At 38.9% G+C, this 26,536-nt stretch overlaps 1 protein-coding gene across 2 annotated transcripts in view; it reads left to right on the forward strand.

Annotated features, from left to right (window-relative positions):
• The first annotated feature begins 6,452 nt into the window (after positions 1 to 6,452).
• The window catches only part of LOC122668298 (phosphomethylpyrimidine synthase, chloroplastic), a 32,686-nt gene continuing 12,602 nt past the window's right edge, over positions 6,453 to 26,536 (forward strand). The window contains exons 1-13 of one of the 2 annotated variants that reach the window (XM_043864887.1): positions 6,453 to 7,385; positions 8,996 to 9,061; positions 9,155 to 9,289; positions 9,416 to 9,481; positions 9,679 to 9,864; positions 9,971 to 10,057; positions 10,155 to 10,268; positions 10,387 to 10,511; positions 10,595 to 10,703; positions 16,929 to 17,054; positions 19,429 to 19,752; positions 19,835 to 19,958; positions 24,757 to 25,042. In XM_043864887.1, the coding sequence (XP_043720822.1) occupies positions 6,492 to 7,385; positions 8,996 to 9,061; positions 9,155 to 9,289; positions 9,416 to 9,481; positions 9,679 to 9,864; positions 9,971 to 10,057; positions 10,155 to 10,268; positions 10,387 to 10,511; positions 10,595 to 10,703; positions 16,929 to 17,054; positions 19,429 to 19,752; positions 19,835 to 19,958; positions 24,757 to 24,884 (2,484 nt within the window). In that variant the 5' untranslated portion in view covers positions 6,453 to 6,491 and the 3' untranslated portion in view covers positions 24,885 to 25,042. Of the gene's footprint in view, positions 7,386 to 8,995; positions 9,062 to 9,154; positions 9,290 to 9,415; positions 9,482 to 9,678; positions 9,865 to 9,970; positions 10,058 to 10,154; positions 10,269 to 10,386; positions 10,512 to 10,594; positions 10,704 to 16,928; positions 17,055 to 19,428; positions 19,753 to 19,834; positions 19,959 to 24,756; positions 25,043 to 26,536 lie in introns of those variants that run through there. The other variant, XM_043864907.1, reaches the window with a different exon arrangement.

Raw genomic sequence — 26,536 nt, forward strand, 5'->3', positions numbered from 1 at the left:
AGCCCATGCCCAAACATATAGGGAGTAAAATGACCGTCGAGCTCCCATGAAAAGCAAAAATCCCATCCCTATGATGCCAATGTGTGTGCTCTCATTAACATCAATATTTTGAAGACTTAACTCACAGGGAGGATTCTATATCATATAATATAACTCAGAAGAATTTCAGATTTAACAGCTCGTCATGGATCCTAACAATAACAAGTTCACCCATGTAAAGTGGCTTAAGAAAAATGTAAGTAACTTAAGGGTTGTTTGGTCCTAGTGAAAATATGTGCGCATGCAGGCATTCACATCCATGCATTCTTTCTCTCTTTTTCAAGGGAGATGCCTCTCTAGCAGTTCGTAATAACTTTTTGGGAGAGTGTTCCCTGTGCCACAGTGCAGGCGGCGCCCAGGCACATGGGCAGTCTATGCAGGGGGCAGGGTGATCATTGTGCCCACCCCCATGTGCCTAGGTGCAGCCTATGCTGCGGCACAAAGAACAATGCCTCTAACTTTTTCTTATGCGAACTATAAAAATCCACAACTGGTATTGTTTAAAGGGAGAGGGATAGGCATGCCGCTTGGGTGTTGCATGCTCATGTTATGTGCTTCAACCTGAAAACCTTAATCCTCCCGTGGATCTCCATTAATAGAGGTACTCTAAAGATCTCTCATATGGTTTTTGCACATGATTGTGTTAAGGCTGATTTGTTAGAAAGTAGACCTATGCTTAATTTTTTACATGACTACTCTAGTGTTTCAAGTCAACAAGTTAATTACAACAAGTCGAACATTGGTTTTAGTCCAAATACTAAGTCTTCTCTTAAATCATAATTCTTGGGATTGATGGGATTTAAAGAGGTCCAAGCCCATGGGAAGTACCTTAGTCTCCCAACCTTGTTTGGAAGTCCAAGTTAGAATTTTTATCCTCTCAATTACACTGCCCATACTTGACCATCAAGTACATCTAATAGAGGGAGGTGGACCTTACCTCAGGCAGTGTGTTCGGGCAGGGGGTAGGATAGTCATTTCTGCCTCCTCTGTTAGATGTACTTGAGTCAAGTACGGGCAGTGTAATTGAGAGGATAAAGATCCATCCAAGTTATGAATCTTTTTCAGGCTTAGTGGAGAAAGTCTGTGCAAAACTTTCTTGAGACAACTTGCTTTCAGCTGTAGGTAAAAAATTCTTCGCTTTTAGTGGAAGGATGGGGAAAATAAAGGGTGTTCTAGTTACGTTGGGAGCACCTTTGTAAAAGTAAGAAATTTACAGGGCAAATTTATTTTTATTGCTGTTGGGTCTATGCGTCCAAGACACTTTTTGGAACCTGAAGTTTTTGGTTTGATAACTGGGTTACACCAGGCTACGAAATTAAGGCTGAAGGTGAAAGAAGTTTGAGTTTTTGAAGGGGAATACTTTCGTAACTCTTCTTTCTTGTCTAGTTGCTTTAAAAAAAACAAACTGATTAACATTATGTATATATGTAGGTAAAATGATCTTTGAGCAATCCATCTAGGAATGCCTTCCCATGTGATGCACCTCATTGTGTGGGTAAATGATATGGCTATTCCGACTATTGGATAGAGAGGACTTAGTAGGGATTACTTACATGTCAAATACCAGTATAATTCAATCAAATATCTTCCTATCTATCCCCATGTGTGTCCAGGTATGTGTAGTATACTCCAACCACTATTATGCACTCTATCATAGTTTTGATTTATCAAAGCTCTATTTTGTCATTTGGCAAACTCTGTTTTCTGACTTTAATATGTGATAGGAGACCATAGGGTCTATCTGTCCATAAAATTTGAATTCTAATTAAACTGACACGTGACAGATATTTGGACAATCTAGAACGCCTTAACATATGAGTAATGCAATAAACATGGACTAAATCATATACTCTTTAAAAAAACTAATTAAAAAATATCAAATGTAGTGAAAAATTAATATCGTATTAAAATTAATATTTTATCTATATATACTAAAATTAATTGAAGTAGGGTTCCTATTTTGCCACTTAGTTTGTGGTTAGTAATGATACCGGGCTTTCCATAATTCTAGGTGCAGCCAAGACCTCACATATTATTTTACTGTCGAGTGAGGGCATGTCGCGACCATACTCACTTTATTTTTAAAATGATGGATGAAAATAATAAAATTGTCAATAGACAAGGAAAAAAAATTCACGTGACTAAAAGGTTTAACATTGGGTCCTTCTATGCATCATGACAAAGAGTGAAGCAGTTGAAGTCGAGGACATAATTTGTGAATTGAACTCTAACGGAATCTTGTAGGGATATATGCTGTCTATAAGGATGTCAAAGGATATTCAAAAATCCGTATTCAATCTGCGTTCGTATCCGTTTAGGAGAATCCAAACCCATTTGAAAAATAATCGGATACGAATAAGATAATCCCCATTTTCGATCGATTATTATACGATTCGTTTAGTAATCTAACGGTAATAAAATGTATAAAATATATCGTTGTGTTTATCTATTCGATTAATTTTTATTTTTATTTTTTTTTATTTTATAAGTTAAAATAATATGATTTTTTTCTAGATTTTTTATTGGTTTATATATATTGTTTTATGCATTGTGATACATGAAATCACATATATATTAAAATAAATACAAGATAAAATCAAAAGTAGAAAATATAAAAAAATCAAAGACTAAGAAAAGTAGAAGAGAGGGTAGTTGCTGAACTCGCAAGTCTCAATCCTAACCCTCATCAACAAAATGGTAAAAATGTCAAAGGATAGGATATTATCCGAAGCCATCCAAAAACTAATAGAATATTATCCAAATCAATCCGAATATAATCGAATATAAATATGATAATACCACTATTCAACCGAATTCGATCCGTTTACATCCTTAGTTCTCTAGCTCCGAAATGCCTTCATTTTCATCCATTTTTTATTTGTTAGTAGTGGTCTTCCACAAGTCTTTAGGATCTAATTTTGTTGAAGAACGAATCGCATCAACATGGAGATCTATACCCTTTGATTAGCGTGGAAAAGAGCATTTATACATAGAAGTGAGAGTTAATATTGAAATGCGGAGGAGATTCTCTCTTCTCCACAGGTAAAGGACGTAGATAAGGAGTTAGAATTAAAAACGACATCAGAACTGATAATGACACAGGGGCTCAATCAATAACAAGGTCACATCACCAATGGAATCTCTTCTCCGTGGGTAGAAGAAAACTTTATCTTACTTTTTTGTCACAAAAACCTTTTGCTTTTTCAGTATATGTTTTATGATTGATGACTTGTCTCCAGAAGTAGACAACCACCCATGACTATACCTAGACCACATGTGAAGATTTTTTCTTATATTTACATTTATATATATTTTAAATTGGGTTGATGTTCTCTGTGCTGCAGCGCACCTGCGCCCAGACACATGGATTTAGGGAGGCAGAGTGGTCATTTTGCCCACCTTCATGTATCTTGGCGCAGCCTACGCCCCCGACAGAGAGAATATTTGGCCTTTTTAATTTTACACGTATTTAACAGACAAGGCATAGAACTCTGTCAGAAAACAAATCCAATGGTCCAAGACACAAGCTCAAGATGAGGTGTTTGAGGCCATTCTTCTGTGTTAATGTGGATCTGGACCTTTGGTTTGTTTTAAAAGAATAAAAATGGGATCATGGGTTTTATTGGCATATCTTATGGACTAAGTTTCCCTCCATCTTTACCATAAACCTCTCCTAAAGATTTTATATGTTCCAAAATACCCTCCTGATATCTTTTTCCGTCTTTTCTCGCTCCACAGTGAATGGGATCCCATTCACCGTGGGTGGAGGAAAACTTGGATCTATCTTTATTCTGAGATTAATAATTTATTTTTTTTATTCTTCAATTCAAAGTATAAAAATCCAAAATTAAGCATGAAATTGGCCTTGGTCGATTATCATTCAATTTGAATCTAAAAATGGAATAGAAAAGAAGAAGCAAAAAATTCAATTCTTTTTTTTCTTTTTTCTTAATTTAAAAGACTTGGTTTTTTCTTTTTCTTAATTTAAAAGACTTATATAGATCTTGCTACAAGCGGTAATTTTATTGATTGTTATTTTTACTATTTATTAATTAAAAGAGGGAAAAAAAAATAAAGATTTAAAAATATTTTATGATTGATTCCAAAATAGATTGTATGAATAGGAACAAATCGGTTCCAATTCGAATCGAAATGATTCTTTGATAAGAAAACTCTGCCTATAATTTATGGAAAAAGAACACTGCCGGTAGCATGGTTTCCACACCTGTAACTTGACACAGCCTAGGTAGAAATAACTGTTATGCCCCTCATAAAATACAAAACCTTATCCATATTGATGCCTCCTATATGCGTTGTGATTTACGCAGCATTGAGGGCAGGCGTGACCAAGTGATCATGGGTTTGAGTCTGGAAACAGCCTTTCTGCGAAAGCAGGGGTAAGACTGTGTACATTATGACTCTCCCTAAACCCCGCAGTGACGAGAGCCTCGTGCACTGGGTACGCCCTTCATTTACGCCACACTGATGTGCAATGCAAGGGCCATGCTGCAAAGGTGACACGATCCACACGTGGAGATTTATTGATCCTAGTGCAGAGCAAGTGTTATCCTCTGGTTCTCCGTTTCTCACTAATAAGATTCTAAATTAGTGGCATCGATCTTCGTTGTCGGGATCGAAACTCACACGATCACTTCCCATGCGAATCATCGTCTCCAAAAATCATTGCACCAGTCACAAGACATCTAATCTATATTTTTTTTTTGGGGGGGGGGGAATAGGGAGTTTTATATATGTTTTGTATAGAGGAGGAGGGGGCCGGGGGGATTGAACCAGGGAGGGGATAAGGTACCAGCCAGGAGACTCAAACTCGAGATCTCCTTGTGAGCATGGGCATGAAGGGCATCACGGCTCACCAACTGAGCTAGACAATTGTTGGTTCTAATCTAATTATTTTTGGTAGTGAGACATCTAATCTAATTATCTAACCATCTGATTTGATTCTGACAAATGATCAAATAAACAGAGGCTGATCAAACGGTCGAAGTTACCAGTTATAATTTATAACTATCAGCACTGAGAATTCACAGAATTCTTGTACCCTCCTATCGTTCTCTGTTTTACCGTGTATACGAAATGCCGGCCATTGAGAATCGTTGGGCAACGACCGATTAGAAAAGGGAAATTATTAACACCGTCCCATGATGTTTGCCCATGTTCTAAAGCACACCCATTAATTACTATAATATCAACTTCACCCTTTATTTTATCAAATTAATTTCACACAAACCCCTTACCGTTAGTTAGGAATTGTCAAATGGTAATGTCAAGATTGTCAGTTACATAATATTTTTTAAAAGATAATTCTGCCCTTCTTAGTAGGTGAAGTACCTAACTCACCATTTCAATTAAACTACCCACAAACACTTCTTCTTCCTTAAAAAAAACTTAATGGGAACCATTCTATATTTCTATCACTGTCCCATCTTCCCCTCCTTCTTCTTCCTCTTCTGCAACCCCACTGCAACCCAACCGCACCACCCTCCCGTCTCCCTCTACGTCTATTCCTTCCCCAACCCCCCCAACCGCAACCCCACCTGTGCAAATCAAAGCCATATATCTCTTTGTTCCTCTCGCAGTTGTTCTTGCGCTGAATATTGGGCTTCAATTGCAATTGCTTCTCTGGGGTCAGAAATTTAAAAAAATTTATAAACTGCATCTTGGGTTCTACCACCACCCAATATTTTCTTGTCTTTTAATTTCTCATCCCCCTAACAGATCTCACTTTCAATTTCTTACACAATCTTTCTATACTGATCTTTCTTTTTTGATTTGATTTTTTCTAATGAAGAAAACGAAAGGTATCTTTAACAGTTTCTTGTGTCTTTTCCCAAATTATCCTGATCTATCACTTGAATTTTTATATGGTTTCCCCGAAAAACCATTAACTTGTTGACTTAATAATGTCTTCTTGTTTTTTTCCTCCATAGATTGTTGTATCAACGAGGGTTTGAATTGGATTTGATTTTGGATCTGGGTGGAACAACATATTCAACATATCTCATCAAAGACCTTGTGGATGTTCTTGACCTGGAGAGGGATCTATAAAGCGGGGCAGTAGGTGACACCGTGACGGTAGTGGCGAATAGCAAGTTAGCAACTAGAAGGTGACGGGGATAGATGCAGAGAGCAGAGAGGATGTGTGGTAATGTTGAGGATTGTAGAGGAGGAAGAAGAAGAAGAACGAGGCGGAGAAGAGGCATTAGGTATTCTGGTTGTGTTTAAGTGTAAAGGATATTTTGGTCAAAAGGATTTCAGAAGTTAACACCGTCCAATAATGGATAACGATTGATATTATGGTAGTTAGTGGGTGTGCTTTAAAATATTGGCAAATGTCAAGAGGTGGCGCTGGTAATTTCCCGTTAAAAAACAGAGATATAAATTGTTTGGGCATACAGATTCTCTCTTCATTGTAGCACAGCCGGGTATACGAAATGCCGGCCATTGAATCGTTGAAACCCATAGCCCTTCGGAAAATCTCGACGAGTTCGAATTTTTATGTAAAAGAAACTGCGCGATTGAACTTCTGGTGTGGTGGATCAAGGGTTCTTCTTCTGAAACAGCCTTGTTTTGATGGGAAAGGGAAACCGAGTTCATTCTCTGTTAATAGTGCCTACAGGCAACCTAGGGCTTCCAGATATATTGGAAGATTGGATGCTTGGGGGAGCTTCTTGAACAGCCGGAGATGGAGAAAGAGAAGAATTCGGGTGAATAGCTCTTGTGAACAGGATAGCGATTCGAAGAAAAGTTCGAGTGAGAAGAGCGTAGGGAAGCCGAGTGAAAACAAAGGAGGTAGTAAGCCAGCCCCTGCTTCATCTTCTACACCGCCGCCTCGTCGTGAGAAGAAGCCTGGGAAGAGCGGATGGTGGAAGGTGGGGAAGTGGCAGTGGCAACCGATTATTCCGGCGCAGAAGATAGGGATATTGCTTCTGCAACTGGGGATTGCTATGTTTGTGATGAGATTGCTACGACCAGGGATTCCTTTGACGTGGTCGGAACCGAGGAACACGACGACTTTTGTGAGCGTACCTTATAGCGACTTCTTGAGCAAAATCAATATTAACCAGGTCCAGAAAGTGGAAGTTGATGGAGTTCATATCATGTTTAGATTGAAGTCCGAACCTGGAAGTGCGGAGAGTGAAGTGGGTGTCATCAGTAAATTACAGGAAACAGAGGCTTTGATACGAAGTGTAGCCCCCGCTAAGCGGATTGTCTACACAACCACTCGGCCGAAAGATATAAAGACTCCGTACGAGAAAATGCTTGAGAACGACGTAGAGTTTGGGTCTCCAGATAAGCGCTCGGGTGGATTCTTCAACCCTGCCTTGGTAAGATGGCGTGTTATCATTGACAGGTTTTGCAAGGCAAGGAATTTTCTAAATAAGGAAGTTAGATTGAAAGAAGCCTAGAGTGAAGGGGCAATCTTAACTTCTTCTTGCTTGCTCTGATATATTAGGAGCTTGGTTACCTTTATATTCATGTTACACAGATCAACTTGGAATATTTTGTAAAGATTAAAAATATGTTTGTGATGGAGACTCACTGCTCATGGACCATCCATGCTCCGCCCAATTATATAAACCATGGCAACCCTTGAGTTTTTATCAGATTGCCTTGATTTCATAATGAGGGGTTTCCAAACCCACAGGAAAGAGCAGTGGGCTCCTTACCACTTTTTAAACTTCTACATCTGGTTTATGAGTAGTTCTTTCAACTGGTTGTATAACTTTCCTATAAAATTTGCTTTTGAGTTTTTAAGGAATACGTCGATTGCAGAACACTCCGGACCACCTCTGCACTTCATCCACCATCCCACCCTGCTCTAATTTTTTGTTCAACATCATTCTTTATTTCTCTTTCTTTAATTTATGATTGAACCTAAGTACCTAAAATTAGATCCACATTAAGAATTTTTCACCAGGATTGTGGAGCCAGAATTACAACATGGAGGTGCTCTACAAATTCCTGTTAACACATGCTCCTAGCGAATACAATGAGTGACTCTGCCATATCTTAAATAGCTTATGGTAAGTGTTAACATTGGAAGTCCGAACAGTATGCTTCTCAAATGTGTTTCCTGTTTCTATCACCAATGCCCATTTTTAATCATGTTGACATGGACATGTTTTTGGTGTTCAACATGGGTACATGGTGTCTGACATGGCAACCCTAAAATTTCAAAGGAGAAACTTAAGGAAATTTGAGGTTTCAGTGGTAATTTATTGATGGTAATCACAATAGAATTGGAAGGTATCAAGGACAAGGAATATGCTGAGAGGAACTAGGCCTCTTAGCTGAATTTGTATTGTTGTTCTTCAATCTTACGACAGGCCTTTGGTTGGAATCCACTGTGCAGGATTTAGGAAGCATAGTCCCACAGCTTCAATAGAGTGGAATGACGTGAGATGACTAGCCGATCCCAAGTAATTGGGATAAGGCTTAGTAGAGCTGTGTTGAGATTCTTTTTTAATTAACTTGGTCGATGAGCTCATAAACTCAAAATCTGTAGTACACTGCTTCATCTTCTCCACAGCTATAGACAAAACACTAATTAAAGAATGAACTAGTGAACAACTTAATAAGTGCTCACCACTGACTTTTCAGGTGTGACAGAAGCTCTTCTATTTTTTTGATTGGAAACCTATTGTGAATATTAATGGAGGTTCCTATATCTATCTATCTATATATATATTTGGGGGGTGGTGTTTGGGGTTCTATTCTAGCTAACTGCCCAATGGGACTCTAACTACTACATGAGAGGAGGGGGGGGGGGGGGGAAGGGTGTGCCTTATGGCACAAGGTGAAGACAGGAGAGTCGAACTCATGACCTCTTGGGAGCCTGCACTCTACTGGCGAGGCACCAACCAATTGAGCAAGCTGTTGTGTTCAGGTTTCTATAGTTTATGTCTATAGCTAACTTGGCTCATCCTTTTTACAGATTGCTATTTTCTATGTTGCTGTACTTGCAGGGCTTCTCAATCGGTTCCCTGTAAGATTTTCTCAGGTTTGATGGGAACCCTTCTTTTTCTCATATCCTGAGAATCTGAAATTAATGCTGCATTATAATGCTGAGTGTGTTTTAATGTTATGTTTACAGCATATGGCTGGTCAGCTGAGGAGCCGCAAGTCAGGGGGTTCAGGTGGAGTAAAAGTGTCTGAACAAGGGGAAATTGTTACCTTTGCTGATGTTGCAGGGGTTGATGAGGCTAAGGAGGAGCTAGAAGAAATTGTGGTATGCTTGACTTCATTTGTAGATTCTGATTCTTGTACTACTTTTGATTTATTGTTCAGGGAGGACCGAAGTATTTGTTACTCCAATACAGGAAATGGTGTTTATATGCTGATATTTGCTGGTCAGGAATTTCTTAGGAATCCAGACAGGTATTTACGACTTGGTGCTCGCCCTCCTCGAGGGGTTCTCCTGGTGAGTTCTCACTGCCTCCTGCATGAGAAATCTGACTTATACATTTGGTAGACTATTAGGTGGCCCAGTTCAGCATATTAGTTCACCATGTGTACCTTCAATTGTTGGTACTTGGTCTACATCCTCATGGTCTCCATGGAGAACCTCAAATTTCGTATTCAAAGTTTTGGAATGTGATACTTGATGATATATTACAGGTGGGTCTTCCTGGGACAGGTAAGACTCTTTTGGCAAAGGCTGTAGCTGGGGAAGCGGAGGTCCCCTTCATTAGTTGTTCTGCAAGTGAGTTTGTGGAACTGTATGTTGGGATGGGAGCATCCCGTGTCAGGGATCTCTTTGCAAGGGCAAAGAAGGAGGCACCCTCAATAATATTCATTGATGAGGTTTGTGACAGTGCAAGTATTCAACAAGTTCTTTGTGTTGGGAATTCATATTTTCCTCTCCTTGATGTTTGTACATTTTCTTTGCAACATTTTTTATTCTTTGCAGATTGATGCAGTTGCAAAAAGTCGTGATGGCCGATTCCGCATGGTCAGCAATGATGAGCGAGAGCAGACCCTGAATCAGTTGCTTACTGTATGATACCAGGGAACCCAATGTTTTATTTCTGAATTTTCTTGGGCTCTTTGCAATATACAGACATCATAATTGTGGTATTCAAATTGTGCTGCAGGAGATGGATGGGTTTGACAGCAGCTCTGCAGTGATTGTTCTTGGGGCAACTAATCGATCAGATGTCTTGGACCCTGCACTTTGTCGTCCTGGGAGATTTGATCGTGTTGTCATGGTTTGTTTTCTGCTTCTGCTGGATGTTTGGGTTGACTCTTACAATCTAATATGACTTAATATTCCAATAGTGTAATGGTTATCTTGGAGAATAATCGCACTAATTTTCTCTCTTTTAGGTGGAAACCCCTGATAGGCGTGGAAGGGAAGCCATTTTAAGAGTTCATGTTTCCAAGAAGGAGCTTCCTTTAGGGGAAGATGTGGACCTTAGTGAAATTGCTTCTATGACAACTGGTGTCACAGGGTATGGGACTCTATTTCTCTGGCCTTGTTCAGGGTTATTATTTTCCTCATGTGATTGATTTGTTGATTTTGGACATTGCACAGGGCAGACCTTGCAAATTTGGTGAATGAAGCTGCTCTGTTGGCTGGAAGATCAAACAAAGTTGTTGTGGAGAAAATTGATTTTATACAAGCAGTGGAGCGTTCTATAGCTGTAACCATCTCTTTCTTCCCTCTTTCATGCCTGTGATTGCATCCCTATGTTCTGATTCTATCCTTATTGAATGTTTCATTTAGACCTTGTTTAGCTGACACCTATTTATCATGTGTGATGTACATGGTGTGTGGATCTTTCCTTACTCCAAAATAGTTATCAGTGGTGATCTTGCTATCAGAAGTTTCACACATGCACAGGCAGATGCCTTCATCCACATTCAGTTTTGTATTTACATGAGTTGAACATGATTTTTGAGGTTATGAATAAGTTGGATCCACTTGGAAGTATATGGAGTGCAGGGAGGTGCATTTAGATGGGGTATTCGATAGGACTGATCCTATTTAGCTGAGATTCTCCTGACTTGCTGTGCCTCTTTCCTCTTTCACTTTTCTTGTATTTTCCTTTTTCATTTGTCATTTTTCACTTTTCAATTCTCATATCATTTTCGCATTCTTCTCTTTCACTTCGCAGTTTTTACCTACTTTGTTTGATTGGATCCATGTAGCCGACCCCATTAACTTGGGATAAGGCTGAGTTTGTTGTTGTTGTTTTTGTTCGATAGGACTGATATCTAGAACTCTAAGCTACCACTTCTGTTATCTTGGTTCAGTTCTCCATAAAAGAGCACCAAGTGGGAGGATGATGCACATGGAATAAAAGATTAGTGTCTAAAGTAGAGATGTTCTTCTGAAATGCCATGTCACATACTTGAAGGAGTGATTTCTTTATGGAGTAGCATGTGGCAACCAAAAAGAACTTGAAAAGGATAAGCACAAATTCCATGACCTTGTTACAAACTTGAGATGGATGCGTGGAAAAACCAATAAGTCAAAATCAGGAAGGGGTTGCATCTTATTAGTAACTATAAGAAGAACTTCGGCCTTATCAAACAGTAAGGAAACCAAATAGAGTTGATTAAGGCGCCACATGACCATTGATGAAGTGGTGGAAATTGAATGATTTGGATGAGTGGAAGGCCAAAAACGATATCGACTGAGTTAGTGAGAAATCGTTGGTAGAATGCCATGAAGAAGACAAGGCTCTATGCGGCAGAACATGTTCCTATCATTCCAACTGTGCTTGGAACATGTTCTTGTTTTTGAACATGTTTTGGTATGTGCCTGGGCACTTCTCTGGGTACAAGTATATGCTAATCAGTCCATTTCCTGGAATGAAAAACCTGCTGATGGTATGACGAAGTTCCATAGAAGCCATGTAAACAGGTTCTTGAGACCATATATTTGTGCTTCTGGCTAAGAGTAGAGTTGCAGGCAAGGGAATGAAAATCTCCTATTATGCCTGTGGGTAATGAGCCCAAAGGAAATGGATGCAATCTGATTTACCAAAGAGTAGGTTCAGATGCAGCCCACAGGATAGGATTGCTGTGATAGGACAGAATCAATAGTAATCTCAGATATAATACAATAGGGCAGGATTATGAGTGCTTAATAAAACTCAAAATCCAGCAGTTGGTTGGGGCTTAAAAGATGGTCAGAGTGTGACCTGCTGTACTAGTGCTCAAAATATCTGGTCTAACTATTGGTTTTTAGGAAGAGGGCTTCACCGCAAGTCAACAACAGGGCTGCTACTACTTCACCATAGGAGCACTACTCACAAAGATCAATTTTTTTTTTCAATCACTAATACTGATGGGGGTGTCTCCCTTTTCTTCTATAATAATTTATAATAAGTTAGAAATCAGATTACAAAACTGAACTTGTCCATGCTTGGGAGAGTGCTGGACAATAATAGTGACTCCTAAAATGCTATTACAATGATAGAAATCTTCTTTCTAAAATTGAAAACTGAAAATAGCAACTACTAACTAACTAGTAATTAAAAAGAAATAGAAAATAACAGAATAGAAACTAAGTGAGTTGAAAAATCTCAGCAGCCACTCCTCCATGCCAGCTGTCCAAGTGAGGCCCATGCGATAGCTGTAAAAGAGCCACAAAGATCTTCTAAATATCTCTCTTCCATGCAAGGCAGTATCCTTATTTCAGAATGACCCCACGAAATGGCCAGAAAGGGCCCCACCAGATCTGGAAAATCTCCCACTGATTATTTGTTAGCATTATTATGGAGTTTTTTTTTTATTTAGTTCAAGCTGGTTCTTCTTTCTTTACTTATTTGTATAATCCAGCTTGAGGGGGAGTGTTGGAATATGTAATCCAGAATACCATGGGGGTATTCTAGTCTTTTTGGGATAATTTTATTCTTCTTATATTATTAAGTTTATGTTGGCTATGTGGGTTTTAATCCCACATCGCCTAGTTTAGTCACTTTGTAATTTCTCCTCTATTATAAATAGAGGGGCTTACCTATCAATGAATACAACAAGTTATTATTCTCTCATTCTCTTCTCTTCTCTCTCAAGTTACTGGTTACAGGTCTTAGGTTTTCTACATGGTATCAGAGCTAGGCAACCAGTAACTGATTCTCTCCAAGATTGCCGATTTGAGAGTCGTTCCAAGTTTCTCCGATTTATGGAGAAACCCTAGTTCATAAAAGAAGGAGAACTAGGGTTTCGTATGGTTTCGATGAAGATTTTTCACAACTGTGTTTTGATGGTGCGCATCCCCTACTGCCGCTGCTCTTATATCTGGTGAGAGTGCTCCCGTTTGAAGGCGTGCATCCCATTTTAGGTTTCCACTGTCTTTGCTGGTTGCTGGCAAAGATTCAAAACCCTCAGGAAAACCCAATCTGAATTTACGTTTTCTGTTTCTGATTTGCTGTTGTCGATTGCTAGTTGGGGCTATCGTTTGAAGTCGATTTTTCAGATCCTGATTTGTTATTTTTTGCTAGTTTGATGCTATTGGCTTACTGGTTGGTTTGTTGTTATCAACGTACTGGTTCGATTGGTTGCTGCTGGTTTGATTGAAGCTGTTCTTCCACCATCCTTCAACTGAAAAAATATCTACCGCTGCGTCCCCTTTTAAAGTGTAATCCTCTTTAGTTGTGAGAAACCAGTTGGAAATCATATCTGGTTCTGAGTCCTTCCGCCAGATTGGAGTTGCAGGATTTTTATTTAATCTTCGACCTTCTATTTGGAGTTGCGTGGATTTTGTTTCTACTGCAAACATTGCTGGTTTCGATGGGTTTCTTTGCCTCTGTTTGGCAATCTCTTGTTTATCTCGTATGTGGCTGGAGTTCAATCTCTTTCCTGAAGGTATTCAAGTTTTCGACCTCTTCCCAAAGTAACAGCTCCCATCGAAACTCCTATTGCTGAGTTCTCATGGCTGAAAGCAGATTTGGCTCTACCGCCCTCCTTGTTCCAGCAAACTATCGAAGGTTGAAGAAGACTATTATTCTTATTTGCTAAGAAGGACAGCTCTTGTTTATTTACTATATTACCCCCTCCTTTCTCTTTTTATTCCACTTAGCCTATATTTTACAGCCCTTCCTAGTTTGTCCCCTTACAATAATTTTTCCCATCATGTCCCATTGCCTTTTTATCTACCAAATAACCCCTTGCAAAATTTTGGTTATTTACGGAACTGCCATTACTTTTTAATACATTCCCCTATTTGACTACCCAATTGAACCTTGAAAATTCTGGTTTATTACCAGTTTGCCCTTTGGCTTGGATTGTATTTAAAAGTGGATTTCCACCAAATTACAGCCATGCCATCCTTTTTTTTCCAACACCGTTCCCTTTCAATAATTCTAATTCCCTTTATATCCCATACCTTTGGTATTTACCCGTAACACCTTTGGAAACTTTTGGTAAATTACAATTTTGCCATTCCTTCCTTTTTAATTACCTATTGCACCTTTGGAAAATTCTGAAAAGTTACATTTTTGCCATTAAACCTTACATCATCTCCATTATTTGTCCACGTGTATTACTACACGTGAGCGGGAGATTATGTACAGTACACTTGCAGACATTGCAGAAGCAGAACTTGCAGGAACATTTGTGGCAAAACATAGAAGATCAGTGTTTTCCACCATTGCTATTGGGTATCCTTTGTTATTGGGTTGAGTTTGCCGTAAGGGGGAGATTGAAGTATTGAAGAGTATTGAAGATATTTGGTTGTTGCCTATTTGAGGACTTTTAGTTGGGTTGATACAGTTTTTTTTTTGCTGCCTGATTCAGTTTGTTTTCGCTGCTTGTTGCTCTAGTTATTTCACTTCAAGATTCTATGTCACTATGACAATCTGAGATTCATCACTGGATAGCTATTGAAGATCGTTGAAAGCTGCCTTTTTTGGAAGACATTCCAGTCCCGGTTTACTGATCAAGTCTGTCCAAGTTTTGAAGATATATTTTTCCAAGTTCTTGAAGGTTTATTTGGGAGCTGCATTCATATGTCAAGTTGGATTCTGCTGCACCTTAGTTTTTTACCATTTTGTTCAAGTTGGGCATTAGTACCTTGTATGCGCCAACTTGAGGGGGAGTGTTAGCATTATTATGGAGTTCTTTTTTTATTTAGTTCAAGCTGGTTCTTCTTTCTTTACTTATTTGTATAATCCAGCTTGAGGGGGAGTGTTGGAATATGTAATCCAGAATACCATGGGGGTATTCTAGTCTTTTTGGGATAATTTTATTCTTCTTATATTATTAAGTTTATGTCGGCTATGTGGGTTTTAGTCCCACATCGCCTAGTTTAGTCACTTTGTAATTTCTCCTCTATTATAAATAGAGGGGCTTACCTATCAATGAATACAACAAGTTATTATTCTCTCATTCTCTTCTCTTCTCTCTCAAGTTACTGGTTACAGGTCTTAGGTTTTCTACATTATTCTCCATGCAGGGCCCTATGTGGCCCACAAAAATCTGCCAGAATCTCCTCCTAAACACTGCTGTTCGATAGATATTTTGGGGCAGAAAATAGCTGGACCAGTGGGCTTAATTATACTCATCATATGTGCCCAAATATGGGCCTGCCTTGGAGTTAAACTGAGGTCTTGTACTACATCAGAAAGTTAACGAACATAATCCCAAACCAGAACTTAAACAAGATGATTTTAATGGAGAAAATAAAAAAGTATCAGTAATAATGGAACAGAATAATGTAGAAAGCTAGAAAACCAACCCCAAAGTCACCAGGTAGTTGTTACCTCCAGAAAACAACAATAAGGAAGGAGAATCGCTCATGATTCTAACGCCCCAATCCAATTCTCCGAGGAGTATATCCAAACCACTCATTGCAATGCTCCTGCATGAAGTAGACTAGATAAGGCATCAAATGTGATTAAATAATTAAACTTCAGTCATGATGATGATAGTCTTATATCTTCTATTTTAAATGAAGAGAATTATTTAGTGGTGAAACCTTTGTTCATGGTTCTAAAATTTAAATGGTAAGTGAAGGCTTGGATTGATTTCACTCTTTGGACTCCTTGCCAATTCTTATAGCGGTTTTAGTCTGATGGTTGCAATCGGATGAAGCTTGAGTTGCTGCATAGTTGTGAAAAAATATGAATCTAATTCAAATCCTCAGCTAGCGAAGAAATCTATGTTTCTGATTACTTACCGGATTTATATGACTGCTGACATCGGTTGGCTGGTTCCTGCCTGAATATTTTGCAGGCGCTGCAAGTTACCGATGGAGATGCAGAGAGCTTAGGAAAAGTGTTTATTGAAGGGGGGTCATGCTGTAATATATATGATACATAAACATAGAAAAGCATAATAGTGTCAGGATCCATGAACAAATCTGTAGAGGGATTTAGGAAAAATGAATATGCAGATGGCAAATTAAGCATCTTCTGACATGGTCACCAAGCAGCTCACGTGGGGGTGTTCTTGAGAAGATTTTAAGCAATTCCTAGATTACAGGTCAATTTGGAGAAAGAGGTTTGGTTATTGGTATTGGACTTACCAGTGACTGAGGCAGAGTTTTAGAAGGATTGTATGGGAATAGGTTCTGGTTGTTTTAGATCACTACTTTTCAGACCACTCTGCCTCCATATGAGGATGTGGGGTTTCATCTTGATGTTGTAAGCTTTGGTAATAAGTACATCTGGTGTGATTCATACGAATTTCTATTTTTCCCCTTGGACTAAATTATCTCCTGTTAATGTGTTGGTTGTGAAGGGACAAGAAGAATTTTGACTATATATTGTATTTATTGATTACATTATGGATTGTCTTGAATCTTTTTTTTTTTTCTCATGTTGAGATATATTCGGTTGTCTTAACACCATTTTTAATGTCAATTTATCCTAGCTACATGAATGATTTAAAAGAACTGAAGGGGAACATTTCTCTTTTAGGGTATTGAAAAGAAACACACAAAGTTGCAAGGAAATGAGAAGGCTGTAGTTGCTCGACATGAAGCTGGTCATGCAGTTGTTGGAACTGCTGTAGCAAATCTTCTCCCTGGACAGCCACGTGTGGAGGTAAACTATAATGTTATGGTAACTGGAGACTGTTAGTAAACCATAACTGAGAAAATATGGCAGAATATGGTGAGAGAGATATCTCACAAACCATTAAACCAATGTGGCTGAAACTAGGGTCAAAGGAAGGTCCTAATAGATGGCCTTGTACTGCATCTGCAAGCTTTCCAAAACTGAGAATCTTAAAAATCTGAGTCTGATGTTGTAAATGAAATTATAAGTGGCATGGGTTGGTTTTAGTGCAGGGGAAATGACAGTGCACCTGATCCAATCCCAATCCAACTATCAAACAGGTTGAGAAGGTCAACCCTCACCCAGCCCATCAGAAAAGCTGTTCTAAAGTTTAAAATAAAAAGTGAAACTCTCTTGTACCAAAGAAGGAAAAAGAAAAAGAAAGGGAAAAGGAAAGAGTGCTAATCCTAACCAATATCCACCACTCTAAATCCCCACTAGATCTAGGCAGTTGTTCCCTTTATCTTTTATTGGCACTTATCATATATTGGTTGCCTTTGACCATATGCAGATCTCTCCGAACAAACCAAGTCCAATAGCAATAGATCAAGCTGGGCTGCTATATTTCATCCCATAAAGATTAACTAGAATCACTGAGTCAACCATAACATTGACACTTGTCTCATGTTTTCTGTGTATTTCTAGCTGAATAACAAACAAAAACTGAAAGAGAACTTTATTTGGTGGTAAATGTGTTGCATGGATTGACAGAGATTGACGCAGTTACACACGTAGGGTTAGGTAGGGTTATTTTTGTCAATTTCCATTTTTTACTTTATCTCTGTGTTAGCTATGTAGAGTGAGAGTACAAATTAAATTTGAACTCTATTTTCAGTTTTAGAGTTTGTTTAGGAGTTTTTGCTTCTTTATTTTATAAGATTGTAACCCATGATGGGATTGGGTTGGGCTTGAATGAATGAAATTTTGAGTTGGATTAAGTGGTTGCTGTGACAGGCTTAGAGCATGAGACCAGGTCAACTGGTGTTATGTCCTCCCTCCCAAGCTGGGTTTTCTTCTTCTAATCCTTCATTTTTCAGGTCTGAATCCATCCATTAAACCTTTTTTAATTCTGATATTTATCTTCTTCCAGTCTGAATCCCTCCATTATACCTTTGTTAATTCTGATAGAGCTTTCGATTATGATTTTTTTCCTAATTTTTCTCATGGTTTGTTGGATCCTTGCTTGAGAGGTTGGATCATTCACAGAACCTACCTATCACTGGTTTGCTTCCATCTAAGGTAGAAGAAGGCACTGTTTGTAATTGCAGATAAGCCTCTGCTAGAAAGATTTTACAGTAAAGTCCCTTTTCTAAATGTGTTCTATTTCATCACCATCCTTATTTTAATTTCCAGAAAAGTCCACTTCAAAGTTTTAAATTCAGTTTTGTCCTTCCACATGTTATTTTACCTATACGGTGCTGAACTGTTTTCAGACTTACAAGCCACTGTTCCTTCATATTTGGAGTTTATTCACTTTGGTGGACCCAAAGCGACCTCTACATCAGGGTTTTGGAACCCTAGGTTACCTCAGAGATCTTTAGTTCAATTCTCGTAGACATTTTTTATAGGTGCTTTTACAGCCTTTGGACTTTGGGACAACCTGAACTAATCTCACTACAAAATTTATCTCAAAATTTAGGTTGGGCCAGGATTGATCTAAAAAATTTTCACGTATGTCCCCCTGTTTTAGGCTAAGGGTTTACCAAAACCCACTGCAAGTTGTATCCCTTATATTAATGTAAATTGGTTTTATAACTTGGATTTATTTTAATAAAAAAAAAGCATCAAAGCTATCTAAGGTCATTAGCAACCCGGTAGGCTTGCACAGTCATGCTGAATCTAATCCAACTATAGTAGATGCAGAAAATAAACCCAAATGCTACCTGGTAGTGAATCTTTTGTGGGTCAAGTGGACTTTTGCCGCCCCTGAATGCTGTCAACTACAGGTTTAAGAGACAAATCCTGACAGGGAGTGGGGAGGAAAAAATCTCTCCTCGTGTCCTCAGCCATACTCCAGCACACCTGCAGAAAGATATTGCTATTGAGCAGAATTTCATGCTTTTGTATGCTTTCTTTGATTTTGGGACCTCTCAATTAGATTTATCCATCTTCGGGGATCACTTAAAATTTAGCTGATAATCAGTTATAATCAGTCAAATCCATTGTATTCTTTTTTATTGTTTAAAGATTCATTCGATGTTTGCTGGAAAGAAATCCTGAACTAAATTGGGTTTTTGTAATGTGTAATCCTGGTGGCAATATCCTCTATGTGGATCAAAGACATGACATAAAACTAATTGCGTAGCCTGTTTGAGTGGGGAATTTGATGCTATTATGGATTACTTGTTTCTCATGTCATTAGAAATTAAGTATATTGCCAAGATCAGGAGGAGCACTGGGCTTCACATATATTCCACCCACCAACGAAGACAGATATTTGCTCTTCATTGATGAGCTACGTGGTCGCCTAGTCACACTTCTTGGAGGTCGTGCAGCAGAAGAAGTTGTTTATTCAGGTTGTGTATCAACTGGTGCACTTGATGATATAAGGCGTGCAACAGACATGGCATATAAAGCAGTAGCTGAGTATGGTCTTAATCAGACCATAGGCCCTGTATCATTGGCTACACTATCTGGTGGTGGGCTTGATGAATCTGGGGGATCTTTACCTTGGGGAAGGGATCAGGTCCTTTTTTTTTTACTTGTTTCAGTGTTTACATTCCTCCTGCTTAATCTACGGAAGACTGATTCAAGACTTAATATTCCAGGGTCACCTTGTTGATCTAGTTCACAGAGAGGTGAAAGCACTATTGCAATCTGCACTTGACATAGCACTTTCTATTGTGCGTTCAAATCCTACTGTATTAGAGGGTCTCGGTGCCCATTTGGAAGGTAAGTGGTAAATGGATCACTTTGATATTTTATTCCTAAGAAATTTTTAATGCTAAAGTTCTGATCACACTTTTATCATATTTTATGTTACATGTACTACCTATAGTGCTAGACTGATGGAATCAAGTAACCAGCAGTGTGATATTCAAACCCCCTCCATCCAAAACCTTTGTCTCACCATCTTATTTATCTAGACATTTCAACTGGAAGCACCAAGAGGTGAGCAATAGAGTAAAATATTGAACACTGAAATATCTAAACAAATACAGAGCCTAACTTTCGAAAAAAGGAAAATTGATAGAGCATCAATGGGCTAAAAGTCTACTCCTTTTTGGGATAGACAAGTTTTCACTAATACAGACTTACCTGAAAAAACTAGATCCCAAGGACTGAATTATCACTTTTTAAGGTCGGGCATTGTACTAGAAATAGAAAAACTCCATTGATTGGACCCAATGTACAAAACTCATGGCTCATGGAGAGAAAGAGGGGGAGAGGGGGAGTGTTTCTATCTAGTTAAGCACTACATTGCACAAAGAGAACTTTCTCAAAGCTCATGCCTTTATCCTTCCTTATACTTGGATATATAATAAGTGCTGTCATCCACCACAAATGGAGTAACTTTTACCGCAAACACTTCCACTGAACTGTAATAGTTCAAATATTTTGAAACCTGGCCTTTATGCGGTTTTGAGTGCTGATGGCATAGGAATGTAAGTGGGTCGGGCTGGGGCAAAGAAAAAACCTGACTCTAGCCCAGCACACTATAACATTTTCGGCCTAGGGCTGGGCTGGGCTCGGGCTGGCCTTTCCCGACAATATTTACATGCATGTTGTATTTTTCTTATTAAATTAAGTAATTATAAGTTATATAAGATTTGAAATCATGACACTTTGGATTAATGGAAGAACTTAATAGCCTACCCATCTTTGCTCTTCCGAAAATCATTTAACTAGTAAAATATAATCAATAAAAAAAAAATTGTTACTTTAATGTTGGATATGAGCTCTTGGTTCCTGAACAGTCCACCGAGGAAGAGCTTCCTGCATGGCCCAAATATTTGCAACATGGCAGGTCAGATGTGGCCCAATTTTGTAGGCAGGTAGAATCCAAGACCCCCGCTCACAGATCAAATTTCGGCCAAATGGAGTTTTCCAAGTGGCAAAATTTTGTTTTGAAAGATTTAGGATTGTGGGAGAGTGCACAATATTGGCCGGAGTATCGTAGGCGTGCACAGATATACATGGGGATGCATACGGATACATGGAGGGTATTTGATTGTATGAGTATGAAATTTTGACATGTGGCTAATCTAGACCACGTCTTCTCTATCCAACGATCAGATTTGCCACATCATCTATCCATGTGGCATAATGATACTAGGGCACTGTAGGAAACCCTTCCCTAGGGGGCCACTTAAAAGCCTTTTTGCCCTAGATACATATCTCTAATATAAATAACTAGTAGATGGATATGGGTATCGAGAAAGAGGCCCAACTTTGACTAGTCATGCAACAATTCAATGTGATCTATGGAGTAGAGAGGAATAAAGGAAGAAAAATGATTGGAAGGCTTAAGATAGCAATTTATTTTCATGTTATATCGGGCCTAGGCTATATATAGTTTGGCTCAGGCCGGGCTGGGCATTGGGCTGGGTTGATGTCACCCAGCCTGACCCTAACTTATATTGGCTAGGGCTGGGCTTGGCCCTAAATATTTTGGGCCTATGTCGGGCCAGGTTTTTCAGGCTGATCAGGCCACGGGCTGGCCCAACCCAAGTTTCATCCCTATGGTGGCGGGTCACTGGATCGACCGACTAGTCAACTGCCAGGTCTAATGGTTTGGATGTCAAAAAAGACACTAAATTCAAGTTTATTGGACATAGGAGTAGGGATCCGGCTAATGTGCAACCAGGATGACCTCAAGCTGAGCAGTGTTTATGACATGGTAGTCTTCGGACTTTCGTGGAATCACCTTAGCATGGGTTGGTTTCAGATAAGTCTGGCTTCTTCATGTGTTGTGCTCTAAAAATCATTTAATAAAGTAAATTTTTGTTTGGGGCTATTGAAAAAACAATGGGTAAAGCCCCATACATGTTGTGCGGCCGAAACTTGGTATTTATTTCTCGGAATTTTGATGTTGGGTTTCGGGGGCCAAATTAGGTAAGGAAACTTGTAGGACACCCTATTCTAGGCCCTCTAATCATAGTGGAACCCTTGGGTTTTAAAAAATTACGTCCAAAATGGTAGTTTGACTTCAGACCTTAAGTTGCTAGTCTTCGGTGTATGCATTCTCTAATAGTCTAATGTGGTCTATTCTACACAATCTTTAGTACTAGAACACAGAATTCAAGTAAAGCAACTTAAATAAGCATTAGGAATGAAATAACATCAACTCTTAAACCATTTCATAAATCACATATCAAACATTGTTTGTTACAAAGAATGACATGTAAGAGTCAACAATAGTACAATACAAGCAATGAGTCACCCCTATGCTCATCCTATAGTCCTAGACTCCTAGTAGTGAAATGAGTGTTGGGAACTTGGGATGGATCAAAACCATTAGCAAGTTGCCACTGCCAAGCTAAGTTGGCCTTCGACTGTATCACATAAGCTGGCCATGTCATAGTATGGCCCTTTGTTTTATTAATCTTGCCCCTCTATAAGGAGCTTACCCCGTGTTTTATGCTGTGTTTGTTTCGTCATAATTTATGGGGAAATAATTATTATTTATTGTTAGCGTATGTGTGTCTGTTAATGTGTGTGTTAGTGTTATGAGTGGTTTTCCTATTGTAATTAGTGTTGGTTTCCTAGTATTTTCAGATTCCGAGTGTGGTTAGGATTAGATAACAGCTAGCTAAGAAGTCTAAGTAGTTTATTTTATTTCTACTTTGTAATCTTAGTTAATATAAATAAAGTTAATTACTGGCGGGAGACTATTTTGAATCTATAGCACAGCTTTACCTTCCTCTCGGTCACCATCCTTTCTCTTCTCTTTCTACTTGCAGGTACTGGTTATAGATCTTTGGTTTTCTCACATTTATAGATTTTGTTGTATATTTTTCCGCTATTTGGCCTTTTTTTGTTGTTGATATGACTGGTAAACATATGAAATGATTGAGTGAGAGAATCTAGCCATATGATGGGGGTGGAGTCCTCCATGGGTGGCAAGAGTACTAATAATCAAGATACCATAACTATTTTTGGGAAAACGACATCCTTAATTTTGAAATGGATGTTGCTTTCCTTTTTTTTTTGGGGTTGTATAAAGCATTTCCCTTTTCTAATCCTTTATACAAATTTGTATTGGTTTTCAACATAATCCTGTAAAATATTTTACAGCAAAACAAATGCAGCCTTAAAAATTCCCATTAACTCCTAACATTCCTTTGTAAAGCCATATAAGACAGAAGTCAAGAGGAGAAGGGTAAGGTTGGTGGTCCTCTTTTAAGAATTCAATTGTAAAAGAACTGCAGTAGAATTGAAAAAGGCAGAAATAAAAAGGATAAGTCTTGTGGTCCATAAAGCAGGTCACGACTCTTCTTTCTTAAGCTTTTTTTCCTCTTTTTTTTGTGTGTGTGTGTGTGTTGGGTGGGGGGGGGGGGGGAGAGAGGGGAGGGAGTGCATGCTTAGCTTGGTCTGGTCCATGATATTTTTTGTTTTTTGGTAAGAGTCTGGTCCATGATTATGACTGTCATAAATATTTGGACTTGCAATAACGATTTTTTTTGGGGGGTGGGGTTCTGAACAACTGTAGTTAATTTTGCTGGTCTATTCCAATTGGTATGGATTATTAATCATCCTAAGTGTCTCACATGTGGGTCCACAGAAAGGATTGCTGAGCCAATAACTAGCATACTCTAATGCCCTTGACTGACTTATTGATCTTTTTTGGACCGTCTGGCAAACAAGCAAAACATTCAAATGGAGAAGGTTGTCTCTTTATAGGAGGTCTAAGAGTTATATGGTGTTGGAGGTTTTCCAGTTTGCATGGGTTGGGTGGTTCAGATAGAAAAGATTTTGCTTTTTGGTTTTAACATAGAGTTTTGTTCCCATACTTTTGGTAGTGGCAGGAGCAGGACTACCCAATGTTTCACCTGGTATGTGTTATGTTCTCAGTTAGGAACTGTGATGCAATAGCCCTGGTTCCAAGTTAATGTAGATTTATTTATAACAGTGTTGTTTCCTGTGTTAGGTGTTACTTAGGCTTATGGCCATGCCAATGACAGCAATTTCTTTTCAGAGAAAGTTCTCTGTGGGGCAGTGTGTGCTTTGCACCCAGACACAGAGGGGGGCAAAATGGCCGCCCCGCCCCCCCATGAAAGGCAGTAATGACTGCCCTGTGGATGCCGCCACATACACTTCCATTGGCCCCCACACTCCCCCCACAGAGAACTCTTGAACTATATGATATCAATTTTTTAGGGAAAAGGCTCTCTAAGCCTAAGGTATACACCGTGCCTCCTCACATGGATTACTATATTGTTTTCTTTTTAAGAAAGAGAAATAATGATTTAAATAATCAATATGAAAAGAGGGTGTAGAGTACCTTGCTTGCTCAGAGAACCCTCTCCCAATTTTTTATTTGTTCTTTATGCTTATTGTATCATACTCAATATTATATAACCATGTTGTGCTTTATTACATAGAAATACAAATACAGCTTTGGCTAAGCCCCTGGAGAAGTTCCCATATTCAAGGGGAGTTTGCTGCTCCTGGGTGGTTTTGAAAACCTTGTTCAGTTTCTGAGTCTGTTCTGATCTTTCTGTTATTCTGATGATTACCCCATGTGAAGAGAAAGAGAAAGTGGAAGGTGAAGAGTTACAAGAGTGGTTGAAGCTTGTGGTTGCGCCTGCAGAGTTGACTATTTTTATTAGAGGCAAACAAGAGTCTTGTATCCCGCTGCAGGTGACCTCTGGATAGCAAGTGCGGCATCTTCTACCCCTTTTCAGCGACATACAAAACATCTGACATGTTGAAGTAATCCTTGTCAGCCATTAAGCTATAGCTTGATTTGGTGCCCTTTCACATCATCACTATCACCACAAGCCTCTTATTGATCAGTGAACTCCAACTTACAACTCTCTAAATCTAGATCATGTGCTTCAGGCACTGTTTGATGGTGCACACATTGGTCTCTCTATATGTTCCTTTTTCCTATTGGCCAATTTTACTTCAATGTTGTTCAGGACATCGCCTAATTCATTGGCTCGAGGCTAGATGCCAGAGCTGTATGCAGCTGTGGATCCAAGCTGAAGTGCTAGTACCCCAGGAGCCATCAAAGGGGATTCACTGTCTTCAATTTGAAAGAATGACTGCATATATGTTTATACACGCAAGTTGGCTGCTGAAATCTGTAGTATATTTGGCTGTTGTTTTACTGAGTGGATTTTTTTTATGAAATGTATATTCGATTTTTAATACAAACTATGATTAGGCAAACATGTGATGTAATAAACGAAACGTAAGAACTTGTGTGATGCACTTTTCTTTTCTTTTCTTTTTTTTTTTGAGGGGAGGGGGGGTTTGGTAGGAGAGTTGAACTAATGGCCTCTTAATTGAGAGGTTTTGGTCCTTAGCAACTGAGCTGCTGCCCCCTTGGGGTTGTGGTGCAATTTGCTTTTGCTCATCTTTTTTTTACTTGCCAACTAGAAGAAGAAATGGGTATTTGTCTACTTTTCACAATTTTTTTTTAATGAAATACTTAGTCCACTCGAGCTTAGAACTATTGCAACTGGGCTGGAGTTCTGGAACCAAGAAATTAGTGAAGAGACACTCCCTTGGATAGAGTTGTAGCCAATATAGAAGACCTCAAGATCAGAAAGCTGACTGATGCAATCGGGCAAACTTTCACTGATTCTGTTGCTTCTCAAATGAAAGTATTGGAAGGTTGAAATTTCACAGATTGAATCTGTGATCGGTCGTTCCAAGGTCTCCAAGAAATTTAGGAATCAGAGATTGTTTTAAGAGATGACATGTTATATAATTCAAGGGGAGGAAATTTTTTTTGGGGGGGGGGGGGGGTTTGTTTGAATCTGTACGGTCCCAAAACAGGAGGAATGGGATGGAGAACTGGAAATTGTTGAATGTCAAATCGAGGTAATGAAGAAACTTGAGTTTGAAGAGAGGAGTAATTGTACCATTAATGGCTGTAGATTTTGAGTTGGAGGTTGGAAAGAGCTTTGAGTTGACGCAACCTTTGAAACTCTCAGGGCTGGGATAAACTCAGATTAAGGTATTCCATTCCAATTGCAGCAGTTATTTGAGATCCAAGAAAGCTTTTCTGTATTAGGTGAGATTGGGGGGGGGGGGGGGAAAGAAGAAAAAGTAGATCAAAGAAGAATTTCAAGTTGTTACTGAATGGGTTGAATCTTATATATCAACTCTAAGCCCAAAAGGTGCTTGCCAAATGTCACAATGAAGCATTAAAATTTTTTGGACTATCGAAAGGGAGCACGGATTACTAAGGGGATTTTTACATATATGAGAGGATAAATGATTGAAATTGGGTCAGAAATTTTGACACACGGCAAATCCATGTCATTTCCTAAGCATTCAGTAGGCAGATTTGCCAT

The sequence above is a fragment of the Telopea speciosissima genome, chromosome 1 (assembly GCF_018873765.1).
Source record: "Telopea speciosissima isolate NSW1024214 ecotype Mountain lineage chromosome 1, Tspe_v1, whole genome shotgun sequence".
In the NCBI taxonomy this organism is placed as follows: domain Eukaryota; kingdom Viridiplantae; phylum Streptophyta; class Magnoliopsida; order Proteales; family Proteaceae; genus Telopea; species Telopea speciosissima.